This window comes from Sebastes umbrosus, chromosome 7 (assembly GCF_015220745.1).
Source record: "Sebastes umbrosus isolate fSebUmb1 chromosome 7, fSebUmb1.pri, whole genome shotgun sequence".
NCBI lineage: Eukaryota > Metazoa > Chordata > Actinopteri > Perciformes > Sebastidae > Sebastes > Sebastes umbrosus.
The window spans coordinates 28749629-28763651 of NC_051275.1; the positions used below are offsets into that span (position 1 = coordinate 28749629).

Here is a 14023-nt window from a genome sequence, read left to right on the forward strand (position 1 = left end):
CGCGCTTGCATGTGGCCGGAGCCTCTGCTCCTCTGCCTGCTTGTCTTCACTCACGCTTTGTGCGTTCTCGCTGTCTTGCTTCACCTCTAGACGTGCATGCGCGCTACACACTGCAGGAGACTTTGTAGCTCTGAGAATATCTACTGAATGTACAGTGGACGTTTGTGCAGAAATAAATGCTTCAGCTCCTCCAGACCAACAGAGGTTTCCCGTGTCTTGTGAAGTGACGGAGCTCCGCAACGAGTTACATTATCGTCTCCGACCAAAACTCTGGTGTCTCCCTGCGGGCGCAGTCAGGAGGCGATAACGTTTCTCTTCCTGCTTAAGCCCCGGCACCGACCCGCTTTTCCTGCTTCAGCCGAAAAGCCAACACTAGGATCAGCAGTGATTCATGGAGAGACCTCCGTCTGGTCAGCTAACATTACTGCCAAGCAGCTGAAATGTAGAGTGATATTGTGGTTTTAGCTGACGTGTGTCACCTCACTGTTTTGAGTGAGCAATTGCGAGCCCGATGCTGACTTTCGTTGACTTAACGGCCACAGGTGTCACTGTTAACAAGCAATTCTGATTCTTACAAACAGTCCCTTTAAAATGAATGGACATTGAGATCCTCTGGCTTTAAGTTTTTTTTGTTTTTGTTTTTGTCGTTTTTTTGTGCTGTTTCTTTGTATTCCATATATATATATATATGTCTTTTATTGAAATAAAATTCTGAAAAAAGTTTGGGGTTCATTGGTCTTATTTTGAAAATACTCACAGGAAGTCGTGTGGTGTTACATCTTAACTTGACCGTTGGTGATGCTCGCTCTCTCGCCTCTCTGAAGGATGCAGCAGCGGGCTGGATGGTGGATGGAGGAGGAGGAGGAGGAGGTGAAAGACTGGAAGGCAGAGAAGCGAACTGAATGAACGGGGGTCTGGATAGCTGGATAAGGAGGAGAAGGGATGCGGATTCCGGTAGCCCGCCGGCCAGCCTGCCTACTGACGATGGTTCCGGTCGTTTTGACGAGAGGATGAGCGGGAGAACACCGACAAACTGCCATCATGGTTTTAGCCGTTATACTTTAGAATCATCACCAACTGATCTCTTCGCCTGTGCCGCGTGAGCGTCAAACTGAACGAAGCGTCGTGAAGTCAAAACATACCAAAAATATAATTTCAACATGGATGCGTCGACGTTACAGACAGGTCTGTTTGTATGGACGACGTTGTGTCTGCTCGGCAGCAGCAGCAGCAGCAGCGGTCAATCCTCGGGCCTGCCTCTCGCCATCCGCGTCCCACTGCGGCAAGGCGCTCTAGCCGAACAGCCGACGCTGCCGCTCCTGCTGCCACCTGCCGCCGAACGCGGCAACGCGGCGAAGCACGGTGCGCGCAGGCGGAGAGGAGCGGCAGCAGGAGCGGCAGCGGGCGGCATCAGCTTCGTGGACATGATTGACAACCTGCGTGGGAAGTCCGGTCAGGGATACTACGTAGAGATGTCCGTGGGCTCTCCTCCGCAGAAGGTAAGAAAGGTTTTATTTTGCATGATTAATATGTTGTCAAAGCACTCCTGTGCAGCCAATATCATCATCATGCATCTTTGGCCTACACAACCAGCTCCCAGTAGACCACTTACACACCACAACACTGACAATAACCTGATCTTATCAGGTGAAATTTCATTCATTCATTCATTCATTCATTCATGCATTCATTCATTCTCACTGTGCAATATCATTTTCCACTTGTGCAATTTTTGTTAATAGTCTGTTTATTGTCAATACTGTATGTACTGCTCCTATTTTTATACTTTTATTTGCATGATTAATATGTTGTCAAAGCACTCCTGTACAGCCTATATAATCATGCATCCCAGTAGACCACTTACACACCAAAAAACTGACAATAACCTGATATTTTCAGATCGAATTTCATTCATTCATTCATTCATTCATTCATTCATTCATTCTCACTGTGCAATATCATTTTCCACTTGTGCAATTTTTGTTAATAGTCTGTTTATTGTCAATACTGTATATACTGCTCCTATTTTTATATTTTTATTTGCATGATTAAATATGTTGTCAAAGCACTCCTGTACAGCCTATATCATCATGCATCTTTGGCCTACACAACCAGCACTGCTCCCAGTAGACCACTTGCACACCAAAAACTGACAATAACCTGATATTTTCAGGTGGAATTTCATTCATTAATTCATTCTCACTGTGCAATATCATTTTCCACTTGTGCAATTTTGTTAATAATCTGTTTGTTGTCAATACTGTATATACTGCTCCTATTTTTATACTTCTTTCTATTTAAATGGTTCATATTTTTGTTACACTTTGTTTAGCTCTTTGTTTTACTGTTTTAGCTGATGCATCTTGTTTTTTGCACTATCCCCTTTGCTGCGGTACACTGCAAATTTCCCAAATGCAGGACTAATAAAGGAATATCTTATCTTATCTTATCTGACACACTATCATCACAAAAACAAATGAATTGAGACGAAGTACACACACAAAAAACACACAAATATGGAATGCAAAATTAAAGAAAGTTGATGGAAAAGTACTTCAAATATAGGCTACTGTCCAATACTGTTGATGGCCCTGCAATGACAGATGGCCCATGTGTGTGTGTGTGTGATGTGAGAGAAAGGACCGAATGATACAGACAGATAATGGAACCATTAATTCTGCAGAGTGAGGAGTGCCAGCTGGGTGCAGCTGCGGTGTACAGGCTGGCACGCAGAGGGCGATGGATAGAGGAAGGGAGAGAAAGTGATGAGGTGGTAGAAGAGGAGAAGAAGAAGAAGAAGATGAGAGCGGGAGGGAGTGAAAAAAAAGAAATGAATCAAACGACAAGAGAGAGAGATGGAGACGAGGGACAAGGATTGAATGAAAGAAGAAGAGAGAGAGAAAGTGTGTGAGAGAGAATGAGTTTGAGAGAAAAGGAGGGAAACAAATGGAAAGAGGGAGATAAAAGTGAGATGATGAGGGATAGATGGAGGGTGCTAAGTAGGGCTGCGGTCAAAAAGTCTTTTTTTGCTGAGGAAGGTTCCTAACTGAGTGAAATGACCCGGAAGTATCTGATTGCAGCCATGATAAGAGCTGGTTGAATTCTCTAAAGGCTAAGGATAAGTGCTTCAATGCTTCCTTTCTTACCTCTTTTAGCATAGGATACACTGGACCATCCATTATGAAAAGAAAGGAGATAATGGTATATTAAAGTGGCAGTAGGCAGTATATTTTTGGCATCATTGGCAAAAATTCCATAATAACCTTTCAGCATATTGTAATTCAAATGTTCTGAGAGATAACTAGACTTCTGCTCCTCCTCATGGCTCTGTTTTCAGGCTTTAAATCTAGCCCGTGGCGGGAGACTTTGACCAATCACAGGTCATTTCAGAGAGAGCGCGTTCCTATTGGCTGTGCTCAAACAGTACACTACAAGACGTTTCTGAAAACATTTTAGGCGAGAAATAGGCATTGACGTAACATAATATTGATTCATATTTGATCAGCGCTGCCTAGTTTGACCGTTTGGTCGGAGTTCGCAAGTGATTGACAGCCGGCTCTCATAGACAGTAGATGGACAGCAGACTGCTTGTTTTCCTCCGGTCTGTGAAATCTTGCAGATGCCGTTAGGAGCACCGGAGGACACAAAGGCACATGATTTCTTTCAGGTTACCTGTTTCATGAACTACTGTCACGATATAGCAACTGTTTTATAAAAATAACCTTTTCTAATCATATTTGCTCCTATTGCGCCTACTTCAGCTTTAATGTTTTTCTTTTTTTTTTACTTGCCCCTATACAAATTGTTTTATTTATTAGTGGTTATCAAATAACAACAGTGAACTTATTATTTTGTTATTTTATTTTTAATTCTTTAAAAGTCACCAGAATGCAGGAAACAAAGTCTCTGAAGCTCTAATTTTGATCCCTCTCTTTGGTTTTGAAATCCTCCCTTTTTTTATGGTCTCAAGGTCGTCGAGTACGCCTTTAGCACAGTGAAAAACAGCAGTTCACAGACTTGTGTATTATATAACCAGCAGAAAAGTGCTGCTCAGGGGTCTTTGACCATCTCATTCATTAAAATGACCAGTCAGGATATCCATGTCATAACAACACACTGATTTGCAGGCCTTTAATAAGTCTTAAGATATCTTGAATCAAATTATCTGAATGTATTTCTTTCTTTAAAAGCCCCATGCAGCTAGATAAATAAAGCTTTATGTAAAATGATTTATCAGTCGCTGCGTAAATAGTCTTTAAATCAAATTATCATAATAGCAAAAGTAATAAAAGACCTTGAATTTAACTTTGAGATACTTGGTAGATGCAAAGTGTTTTAAATTACATCAAGTAATTACAGTAACTTTCAGATACGGTGTGTTCTGGTAACCACTAGGTGATTTCTCCTTTATAGTCGAGGGGGAAGGGCAAATATAATGGCTGGAATAGACAGGCACTCTGCCAGGGAGGACAGGAAGACAGAGCGACAGAGCAGGGAAAGACATGAAGTCTCAGTCAGTGTCAGGATGCAGCCTTTAGATCCGTCCTGAGCAGTCAGCAAAATGATGCCCTAGAGAGGAAGATGTGTACAGCGTTATTACACTATGACAGTAGTGGTGTATGTAGGGACAGCATATGCAGGCACGTGTGTGTGTATCATTGACATTGATGTATGTGTGTGTTAGAAACAAAGTGAGGTAGAGAGAGTCCGTATTTATTCTGGGCTTTCAGGCCCAGCCCCAGAGACAGTAGCACTTCCCTGGATATTTAAAGAGCCAATCCATTATTGAACAGCTTGCTGTGGCTGTATGGCTGCCTGTCTGTTCAACTGTTTGGGTGTTTCTGTACCACATATTCTCTTTGATTTGTCAATCAGTAAAATAGTACAGTATGTGTCTCTCGCCAAAGCCACCAGACTCCATTGAATAAAACTGTAATTTTACCTCGCAGAACACGCAGGTTGCTGGTCTACTGCTGTCTCGATCGGTTCGTTTGTTTGGGCTATTGTGTGACTTTGGTGAATCCGAACTAACCAAAGTCCCACAATAACACTAACAAACTAATTGACCGAGGCAGTAGTAGAACAGCAACTCCTGTGATCTGTGAGGTAAAATTACTGTTTTTTTCAATGGAGTCTGGTTGCTTTGAGCATAGATAACGGCTTCAGTTCACCGTCTGAAACGCAGACTGTATAGCTGTCTGATGGCAAAGTAAACTGGCAAAAATATTCTAAATATAGCGTACACTTAAACTGATATTGATTTATTTAGGTAGGCCTTTCTTTTAGGTGGCTAAAATAAGTTTTGCTGCCGTCCACAGCAGTACATTACTTTGGTTCCGTAGTACATAACTCCTGTCTGCTTCTCCAAACTAGGGGTGTGGCAACCGTCATCTCCTGTAGGCAATACACTGACTATGGATAAGCACCTCATGCAACCCCACTTCTAAACACCTGAACTATCCCTTAAACTAGAACCATATGAATGAAAATGTATTAAGTGCATTAAAATGTATGACTCACAACATACTGTAAATAGACTAGTATGTATTAAAGCAGCAGTACAAAGAAAGAAAATGAAAACATAAATGTTACCTGTGATATATGGCATACAGCAGTGTATAGACGTGTAAAATTGAATTAACATGATGCATATACTGTTGGTATTGTATATTTCTGTCTTCATCGCCACCTGCCATTGTGTTCCATTCACACATTCACTAACTGTTTTGACTGATTGTGCAAAATATGATACTCACATAGAGATGCAGACAGAAGAGGAGGAGATGGGAGAGGGAGGGAGTAGAATGGGCAACCTGAGAGGAGTGGAGGGTTGGAGTGGAGACAGAGAGGGGACGGAGAAGGACATTTAGGGCAACAGGAAACAGCACAGGACACTACAAGGGAAGAGAAATGGATACAGAGAATGACGGGAGGTGAGGCTGACTACTTGTTGTAATATAGGGAAAATCAGCCAAAGAATTGCCAGTAAGAACACAAGTATAAAAAAATAAAGATATCAATAGCACACATTAAAAATCCAACACAGAAAATTGTTTTCCAAGTCTGTCTCCAAGGTAGCAAAGCTACAGATTAAAGTTGCCCTTCAGAGATTGAACATAATCAATTTCACAGTGTAACCCAAGCATCTGTTTTACAAACCTATTGATTTTTGCACACAGCATATATTTAATAAATCTCTCTCTCTCTCTTCCATTGTCTCTCTGTGTCATTAGTTGAACATCCTGGTGGATACAGGAAGCAGTAACTTTGCTGTCGGAGCAGCTGCTCATCCCTTCCTGCGCAGATACTACCATCGTTCACTGTGAGTAGAGACACTACAAAAGGAGCCATGTTTCAGCTTCTTCTTTCCTCATTGAGGTCTTACGTGATAAATGAATTATATCAAACTGGATAAAATTATGTGACAATGCTTTTACACATAAAAAGATTGAAATATATGAATGATATAATAATGTCTCTGTCTCACCATTCGTTCACAGCTCTGGCTCGTACCGTGACCAGGGCAGGAGTGTGTATGTTCCCTACACCCAGGGTCGCTGGGAGGGGGAGCTGGGCACCGACCTGGTCTCTGTCCCACACGGCCCCAACGCCACGCTGCGCGCCAACATTGCTGCAATCACCCAGTCGGATCGCTTCTTCATCAATGGATCCAACTGGGAGGGAATCCTGGGACTGGCCTATGCTGATATAGCCCGGGTAAGAGCAGCGTATCGCTTGGTCCCTCCAAATCTCTCCTGTGTATCATCTGTAAAGCCAAATAGGGGTATTCTTGTGAGAATTGAGGTAGTTTAAAGACTGGTGAGAATACTGTACTGTAGAGCTGCATCGATTAATCGATTAGTTGTCAACTATTAAGATAATCGCCAACTATTGATAATCGATTAATCGGTTTGAGTATTTTTTAAAGAAAAAAAGTCAAAATTTTCTGATTCCAGCTTCTTAAATGTGAATATCTTCTGGTTTCTTTACTCCTCTATGACAGTAAACTGAATATCTTTGAGTTGTGGACAAAACAAGACATTCGAGGACGTCTTCTTGGGCTTTGGGAAACATTTTCTGACATTTTAATCCATAATGAAAATAATCGTTAGTTGCAGCCCTACTGTACTTCACTTCCTTTTTTGTCCTTTTCTGAATTCCTATTCTGGTGTAAGATGGTGATTACTATGATGATATTAGATGAGGGATATCGTTTTTTGATAATTCAAATTCAACTTCACATTTGGAGGATGTGATAAGAAAAGCAACACCCAATTTTTGGATATATAACTAAAAAATATTTTAAATATATATATTTTTTTAATATTGTTGAAATTGTAATAGTTTATTACTATAGTATTTACTTCTGAGAAAAGTAATAATACCACTGTATTCACTGGGAATGTGAGATGGCAGGATGAAACCTGATTTGACAAAAGGTATGCTGATACGTCAGGAGAAGGATGAGGTTTGTTTAATCTTAAGCTTAGTTTGGCCAGTAGAGCTATCCTACTTCTCTCTCTCTCTTTCCAGCCTGACGAGACATTGGAGCCTTTCTTTGACTCTCTGGTTCGCCAGACTCCCGTCCCCAACCTCTTCTCCCTCCAGCTGTGTGGAGCCGGCTTCACCCAGAACAACTCCCTGGGCAGCGCTACTGTTGGCGGCAGCATGGTGAGACATACACACACACACACACACACACACACACAAATCATGTATTGTCATATTTGGAGCCAGTTCTGGATTATATCTTTCCCCGTGCTCTTAGATCATCGGAGGAGTGGACCCATCGCTCTACGTGGGAGAGCTCTGGTACACTCCCATCCGTAGGGAGTGGTACTATGAGGTCATCATCGTACGTATTGAGGTGAATGGACAGGACCTCAACATGGACTGTAAAGAGGTAAGATCAGATAGATAAACAAAGAAAGAATGATTTCATGGTTAATCACTGATGCTAAAAGCCATTGAAGAGATTTATAACAGGCGACTGTTTGTCCGTCTTTTACAGTACAACTATGATAAGAGCATCGTGGACAGTGGCACCACCAACCTTCGACTGCCTAGAAAAGTCTTCCAGGCTGCAGTCAAGGCTATTGAAGCAGCCTCTGCGGTCAGTCCTTACCTTATAGATCCCTTCATATCTGTATTATTATCTCTAATTTATTTTCTTCCTCTGTTGCTGCCCCAGTCATTACGTACTTATAACAAAACGCTATTAACACACACAGACACCTACTGGATAAGCTCCAGTCTCATGACCACATGACCCTAATTTGTAGTGAGCGGGTATGAGGAAAGGAAAGAATGAATGTCCTCCTGACCTTGTTTTTCAGACCGAACAGTTTCCTTCTGGGTTCTGGCTGGGGGAGCAGCTGGTATGTTGGCAGACGGGCACTACACCCTGGCACATCTTCCCACTCATCTCCCTCTATCTGATGAGTGAGAACCACAACCAGTCCTTCAGAATCTCCATCCTACCGCAGGTAACGCACAGTCGGCCTCATGGAGCAACATTCTCTTAAAGCTCTCTTATATTTTCTCTTAATTTGGTAGTCAACTCCAGATGCACCAAACATTCTTAACCATCCAGATCTGCTCTTGCCCAGATGTGCTGAATGATGAATCCCACTTGATCATAAATTGGAGGAGTGTGGCCGATTGTTTATTATGAGCATAGGTAACACCGCTTAAACATTTATAGGGCAGGTGTCGTGCCGTGTGCAAATAAACAAAGTAGATGTGATTTTGTGGACTGAAAACAAGATGTTTTTTTCTTCTCTTGGTAAGAGTGCTCTTGACCACTTGTAAAATTTTCTCTCACCTAAGAGAAGAGCAAAAATAAGAAAACATTAATGAATCCCAGAAATCAACAGGTACTAAAAGAATAAGAACAAATCGTGGATACGAACAAAAATAAAACCTGTTAATGTGGCGCTTCCTGCTTGAGGCCCAGTATGTCGCACTGGAACTGAATGTGGTTGCATAAAGTTCACTCATGTTTCAGGTCACGGATCGACTTTGTGATAACATTTGTTCCAAATCAACATCAACATAACATTTCCAAATCATCAGCAGCTACTATTTTTACTTTACCTGGATTCATGATGGGAAAATTACATTTTTGTCCAGTGCTATAAAATGTAACTGGTTTAAATAGTGTTTGGAGAGAGGTGTTTGATTTACCCTCTCAGTCTATAGACCTTGTCATTGCCATTCTGTTGCTAGGGCAACAGCTTTGGTCCAAATGTACTTCCTGTCAGCTTCTGCATTAACAACTATTGCTATAGGAAATACAAAGGGACCCATTTAGAGTGTTTATTTTGCCAAGTTTCTGTAAGAACTTTTGATATTTATTTAATGGCAATGAAAATAACTCATTACTGTGAGTCATGTAAATCCTCTGCAACTCTGAGGTCTTAATTGATTTCAATGCCTGCCTGTAATCCTGAATAAATGCAGTTTTCATCACCCTCTGCCCTCCTACAGGAAGTCTGTTTACATTAAGTCACCCTATCCTTCAGCCATACTCTTTTATGTAGTCTCAATAGATGAAAGCCTGGTGAGGTACCATGAGGAGAAAAAAATAATGACCACATTTCAGAGAGAATTTCCTTTGAATATATTTTCTAAAGCTTTTCATAAAGCTCTGAAAAGTAATTAAGCGTTTTTTATTCAAAGCCACTCAGAAAGGCCTTGATGGTGGAGGAATGAAGGATATTTGACAGTGAGATTTAGAAACGAGGTTCAGAGCTGTAAATCTGTGGGAGGACTGGTGACCTTGATGCTGACAGCAGAATGAAACACTTGAGAAAAGTTTTCACTTTCATTGCCTTCTGCTGTAACTTGTATCGCAGGTAGAACAGCAAATCACCATGTATAGAATATACACCGACTCTACCTATGTACAGGAAAACGTCAAAGATGAAGTAGGAGGGTTAGGGTTAACATGATAATCACTGAGAGCTGATATTCACATTTTTAAAATAAACATATCAAACACATACACATATTATGTATTATGTTATAAAGGATTGTTTGTGACCAAGATATGTACTGAGTGGGGCCTTTTACAGATGCAAAACAAACATGTCAGTGCTCTCTGGTGGACAAACTATGTAATGACAGCTCTTTTTCTATAACACCTTTGATATTTATACTCTGTTGTGTCGTATCGTGGACAAGGACCACACCGGACATGACAATGTCATAATCAACCTATATATAGATATATAGATATATAAATATATATATCTATATATAGATATATATATATATATAAAAGCGCACAATCACCCAACCACACTTGAATAGGCTGCACAAAAACACTCTTCCACTCTGGTAAACATAAACAGGAAGTAAGCACACAGACACGGCCTTTTATTCTAATATGTTCCTAGTTTTTCTCAGGCATTGATGAAGAGTGTATTTATATCTCTCTTACATAAATGTGCTCAGTGCCTTACCAGGCAAAGGTCCAGGATGAAAAGGGGGGAAGGAAGAGAGCATAATAAATCAAACTTAAATCAAAGGGCCATTGATGTACCATATACACAGGCAAAAGAGTACATTATCCATGCAAAGTTTCTTTGTTTCTTTTGATTTATTTCTCAAAAAAACAAGCAAACGAAAGAACAAAAAATCATGGCTATCGCTGCCTCTCTTGCTCTGGCAAAGAAACAGAGGCCCACCCAGGTGCATGCTGGTCCTATACCTGCCCACCCTCATATATAACTGCAAATGCCCACAACGTTACCCAATTCACAAACAATACAAAAACAAAAACTAAATATACTAGACAAGAAAATAATTGAACTAACTAGCAAAAGAAAACACTATCAAGAATCTAATTGAAAAAAAGCAAACATCTAAAATAATCAATCAAAAAATATTACTTATTATTAGTAAAACATCAACTAAATACTAACAATAAAAATATCAAGAAATTTCTAAAAAAAAAACACAGTATGGTTCGTAAAATTAAACAAATTCCCTACGAATTCTACATTACAACATATCTAATCACAGGAAAATATTCAGGAAATGTAGCAAACATAGGAAATATAACACTGGGAGTGTTAATGTGTACCTTTAAAAACAATCCACATATAATTTCACAGGGATTTATACAGTAATACCCTGTTCATAATTCAGTACAACACACTACTACATACATTCAGAGTGAGGGCTATACATTCAAATGAGCAGAGCGCTTCGACAAGGATGTGTGTTTACCCCTTCTCGTGTCCGTGACTCTGCTCCTTTGATTTTTCTTTTTTCATATTTATTTATGCAGCAATACCTGCGGCCAGTAGAGGACGTGGCCTCAGCCCAGGAGGACTGCTACAAGTTTGCCGTGTCCCAGTCCAGCACCGGTACAGTGATGGGGGCCGTCATAATGGAGGGCTTCTATGTGGTCTTCGACCGAGAAAAGAAACGCATCGGCTTTGCTGTCAGCACCTGCCATGGTGAGGAGGAGGAGAGGGTGGAGGGGTGTGCAGGGAAAGAGGGAGATGGAGAATCAGCACGGTTTGTAGTGTTAAATGAAAAAAGAAATATGGATGCTCATAGAAAGAAGTATTGGGATTGAGTGACTACCTAAAAGGAAGAAAATATGTGCAGGATGGATAAAAAGGGATAGTTCAGGTGTTTTGAAGTGGGGTTGTATGAGTTACTTATCCATAGTCAGTGTATTACCTACAGTAGATGACGATCGGCACGCCCCCAGCTTGGAGAGGCAGGCAGGAGTAACTGTACGGTAGAAAAAGCAATGTACGGCTGTGGACGGGGTCGGCAGCAAAACGTATTGTAGCCACCTAAAAGAAAGGCCCACCTAAAAAAATCAATATCAGTTTAAGTTTAGAATATTTTCACCAGTTTACCTTGCCGTCAGACAGCTATACAGTCTATGTTTCCGACGGGAAACTGAAGCCGTTATCTATGCTCTTGCCAAAGCAACAAGACTCCATTGAAAAAAACTGTAATTTTACCTCACAGAACATGAGAGTTGCTGTTCTACCGCTGCCTCGACTGGTTGATTTGGAGTTAATGATCTAGACCAGCAAAACCCGTGTTCTGCGAAGTAAAATTACTGTTTTTTTCAATGGAATTTGGTGGCTTTGGCAAGACCATATATGGGTACAATAGCATCAGTTCCCCGCTGTCTGACAGCAATATGTTTTGCTTCCGACCCTGTCCACAGCAGTACGTTGCTTTTGTTCTGTGCGGTAACTCCTGTCTGCTTCTCCAAACTGGGGGCATGCCGACCGTCATCTACTGTAGGTAATACACTAACTATGGATAAGCACCTCACACAATCCCACTTCAACTGAACTATCCCTTTAAGTATATCTCATTTAAGAACCTAACATATTTACAGCAGGCTAATAGTAACATGCTATCTGTTATCATGATCTTTGTGTCTCGCAAATACCAACAATTCCCTTCTCCCATTTGTAGTGCATGATGAGTATCGCACAGCCTCTGTGGAAGGCCCGTTTCATGGCGTCGACCTGGAAGACTGTGGCTACAACATCCCTCAGACGGACGAGTCCACTCTCATGACCATCGCCTACATCATGGCGGGAATCTGCGCTCTCTTCATGCTGCCGCTGTGTCTCATGGTGTGCCAGTGGCGCTTCGCCCGCTGCATCCACCCACACGGGGACTTTGCTGACGACATATCGCTCCTTAAGTGAAGGGGGAGAAGAAAGGGGACAAAAGGAGTCGTGGAGACCTACACTTGAAACGCAGGGCAGGGATGGATTGTGTTAAAAGGGAAGTACGTTGTTACAAAATGCTGGTGCTTTTGAAAGAGAGGGTTTTTCTGGAATATCATAGAGTGTAGAAAACGCGGAATACACAGTGAACAGAGCATTTGAGGATAACTAGAGCCATTACTAACTTGAAGGACAGACAAGAGAAAGTTGGCGTCATCCGCGTCAACTTTGCCTGTTTGAACTACCTATGCAGAACAGCATGGCGAGAGGTGGGAAAATGCAAAAAAAAAAAAATCAGCTCTTTGTTATAAATAGTGTATAAATAGACTACAGAGGTGTATTGGATGCAGAGCTCTGCACGGAGGGGTTTGGTGAAAATTAAAGAGATCATTTACAAACATGGCTAAATGAAGCAACTCACAACCTGGATGTGAATACAAGATGGGAATGCATCATGTAGACGGACGTGGTTTGCTATGGTATGATATGAACATATGAGGTTAAATGTGGGTGTTTATAGATCTGCTGTTTGTGGCTTTTGAGTGAATGAAACAAGGTTGATATGTGTGAGCATGCCTGTTTGTGTGCACAGCTGTACTGTTAAGTGAAGAGTATACCGAAAGATTTAATGAAGATGATACTTATGAAAACTAAAAAGATACTACTGAGTATGAATAGCATCTATGAAATTACACTATTTTGCCAGCAAAGCATTCTGCAAATTAAGTACGCATAAAGAGGTACGTTTGATGAAATATCAGATTGTAACAGCATTTATTGCATAAAATCAGTTTTGCTTCGTGTGAAACTGAAACTACTGAACACAGTCAGTATCAGATGTCACTTTTACTTCCTATATTGATAGCTTAAATGTATCTATTGTAAATAAAATTTGTGCATTCCAGATCTTCTATTTGTGCAGACACATACACACATTGCTTATCCTACTGCTGCACCATCAGATGATTTGCACATGTAACAACACATTACATGTTAACAAACCAAGACTTAATAGGGCTTCTTTCACAGACACAGAAACAGCCTAACTCACCACATCTTTCAATGGGGACCATATATGCTTGGACAAGGAAACCAGCCCAATGTATGTTATACACTAAAGAACGTTATGTATGTCTACAAGGGACAGTTTGTATTGTCTCTCAGCAAGCTGTAAATAGATAAACTCAGAACTGTATATTTATCTGTCAGGCGCTGGCAGCACTGTGGAATCAATAAAGTACTTATTGTAACTGTAACATGTGGCGTCATTTTGATTTCTTCACACAAAACAAAACATTAACCAC

General features: G+C 41.0%; 1 protein-coding gene across 1 annotated transcript; it reads left to right on the plus strand.

Annotated features, from left to right (window-relative positions):
* Positions 1–752: 752 nt before the first annotated feature.
* On the plus strand, positions 753–13975 carry bace1 (beta-secretase 1). The gene is made up of 9 exons (XM_037776179.1): positions 753–1499; positions 6234–6322; positions 6501–6717; positions 7534–7671; positions 7769–7903; positions 8012–8113; positions 8337–8486; positions 11297–11468; positions 12460–13975. Exons 1-9 carry the CDS (start codon positions 1161–1163, stop codon positions 12696–12698), a joined length of 1581 nt encoding a protein of 526 aa, XP_037632107.1. The 5' UTR covers positions 753–1160; the 3' UTR covers positions 12699–13975.
* The last annotated feature ends 48 nt before the right edge of the window (positions 13976–14023 follow it).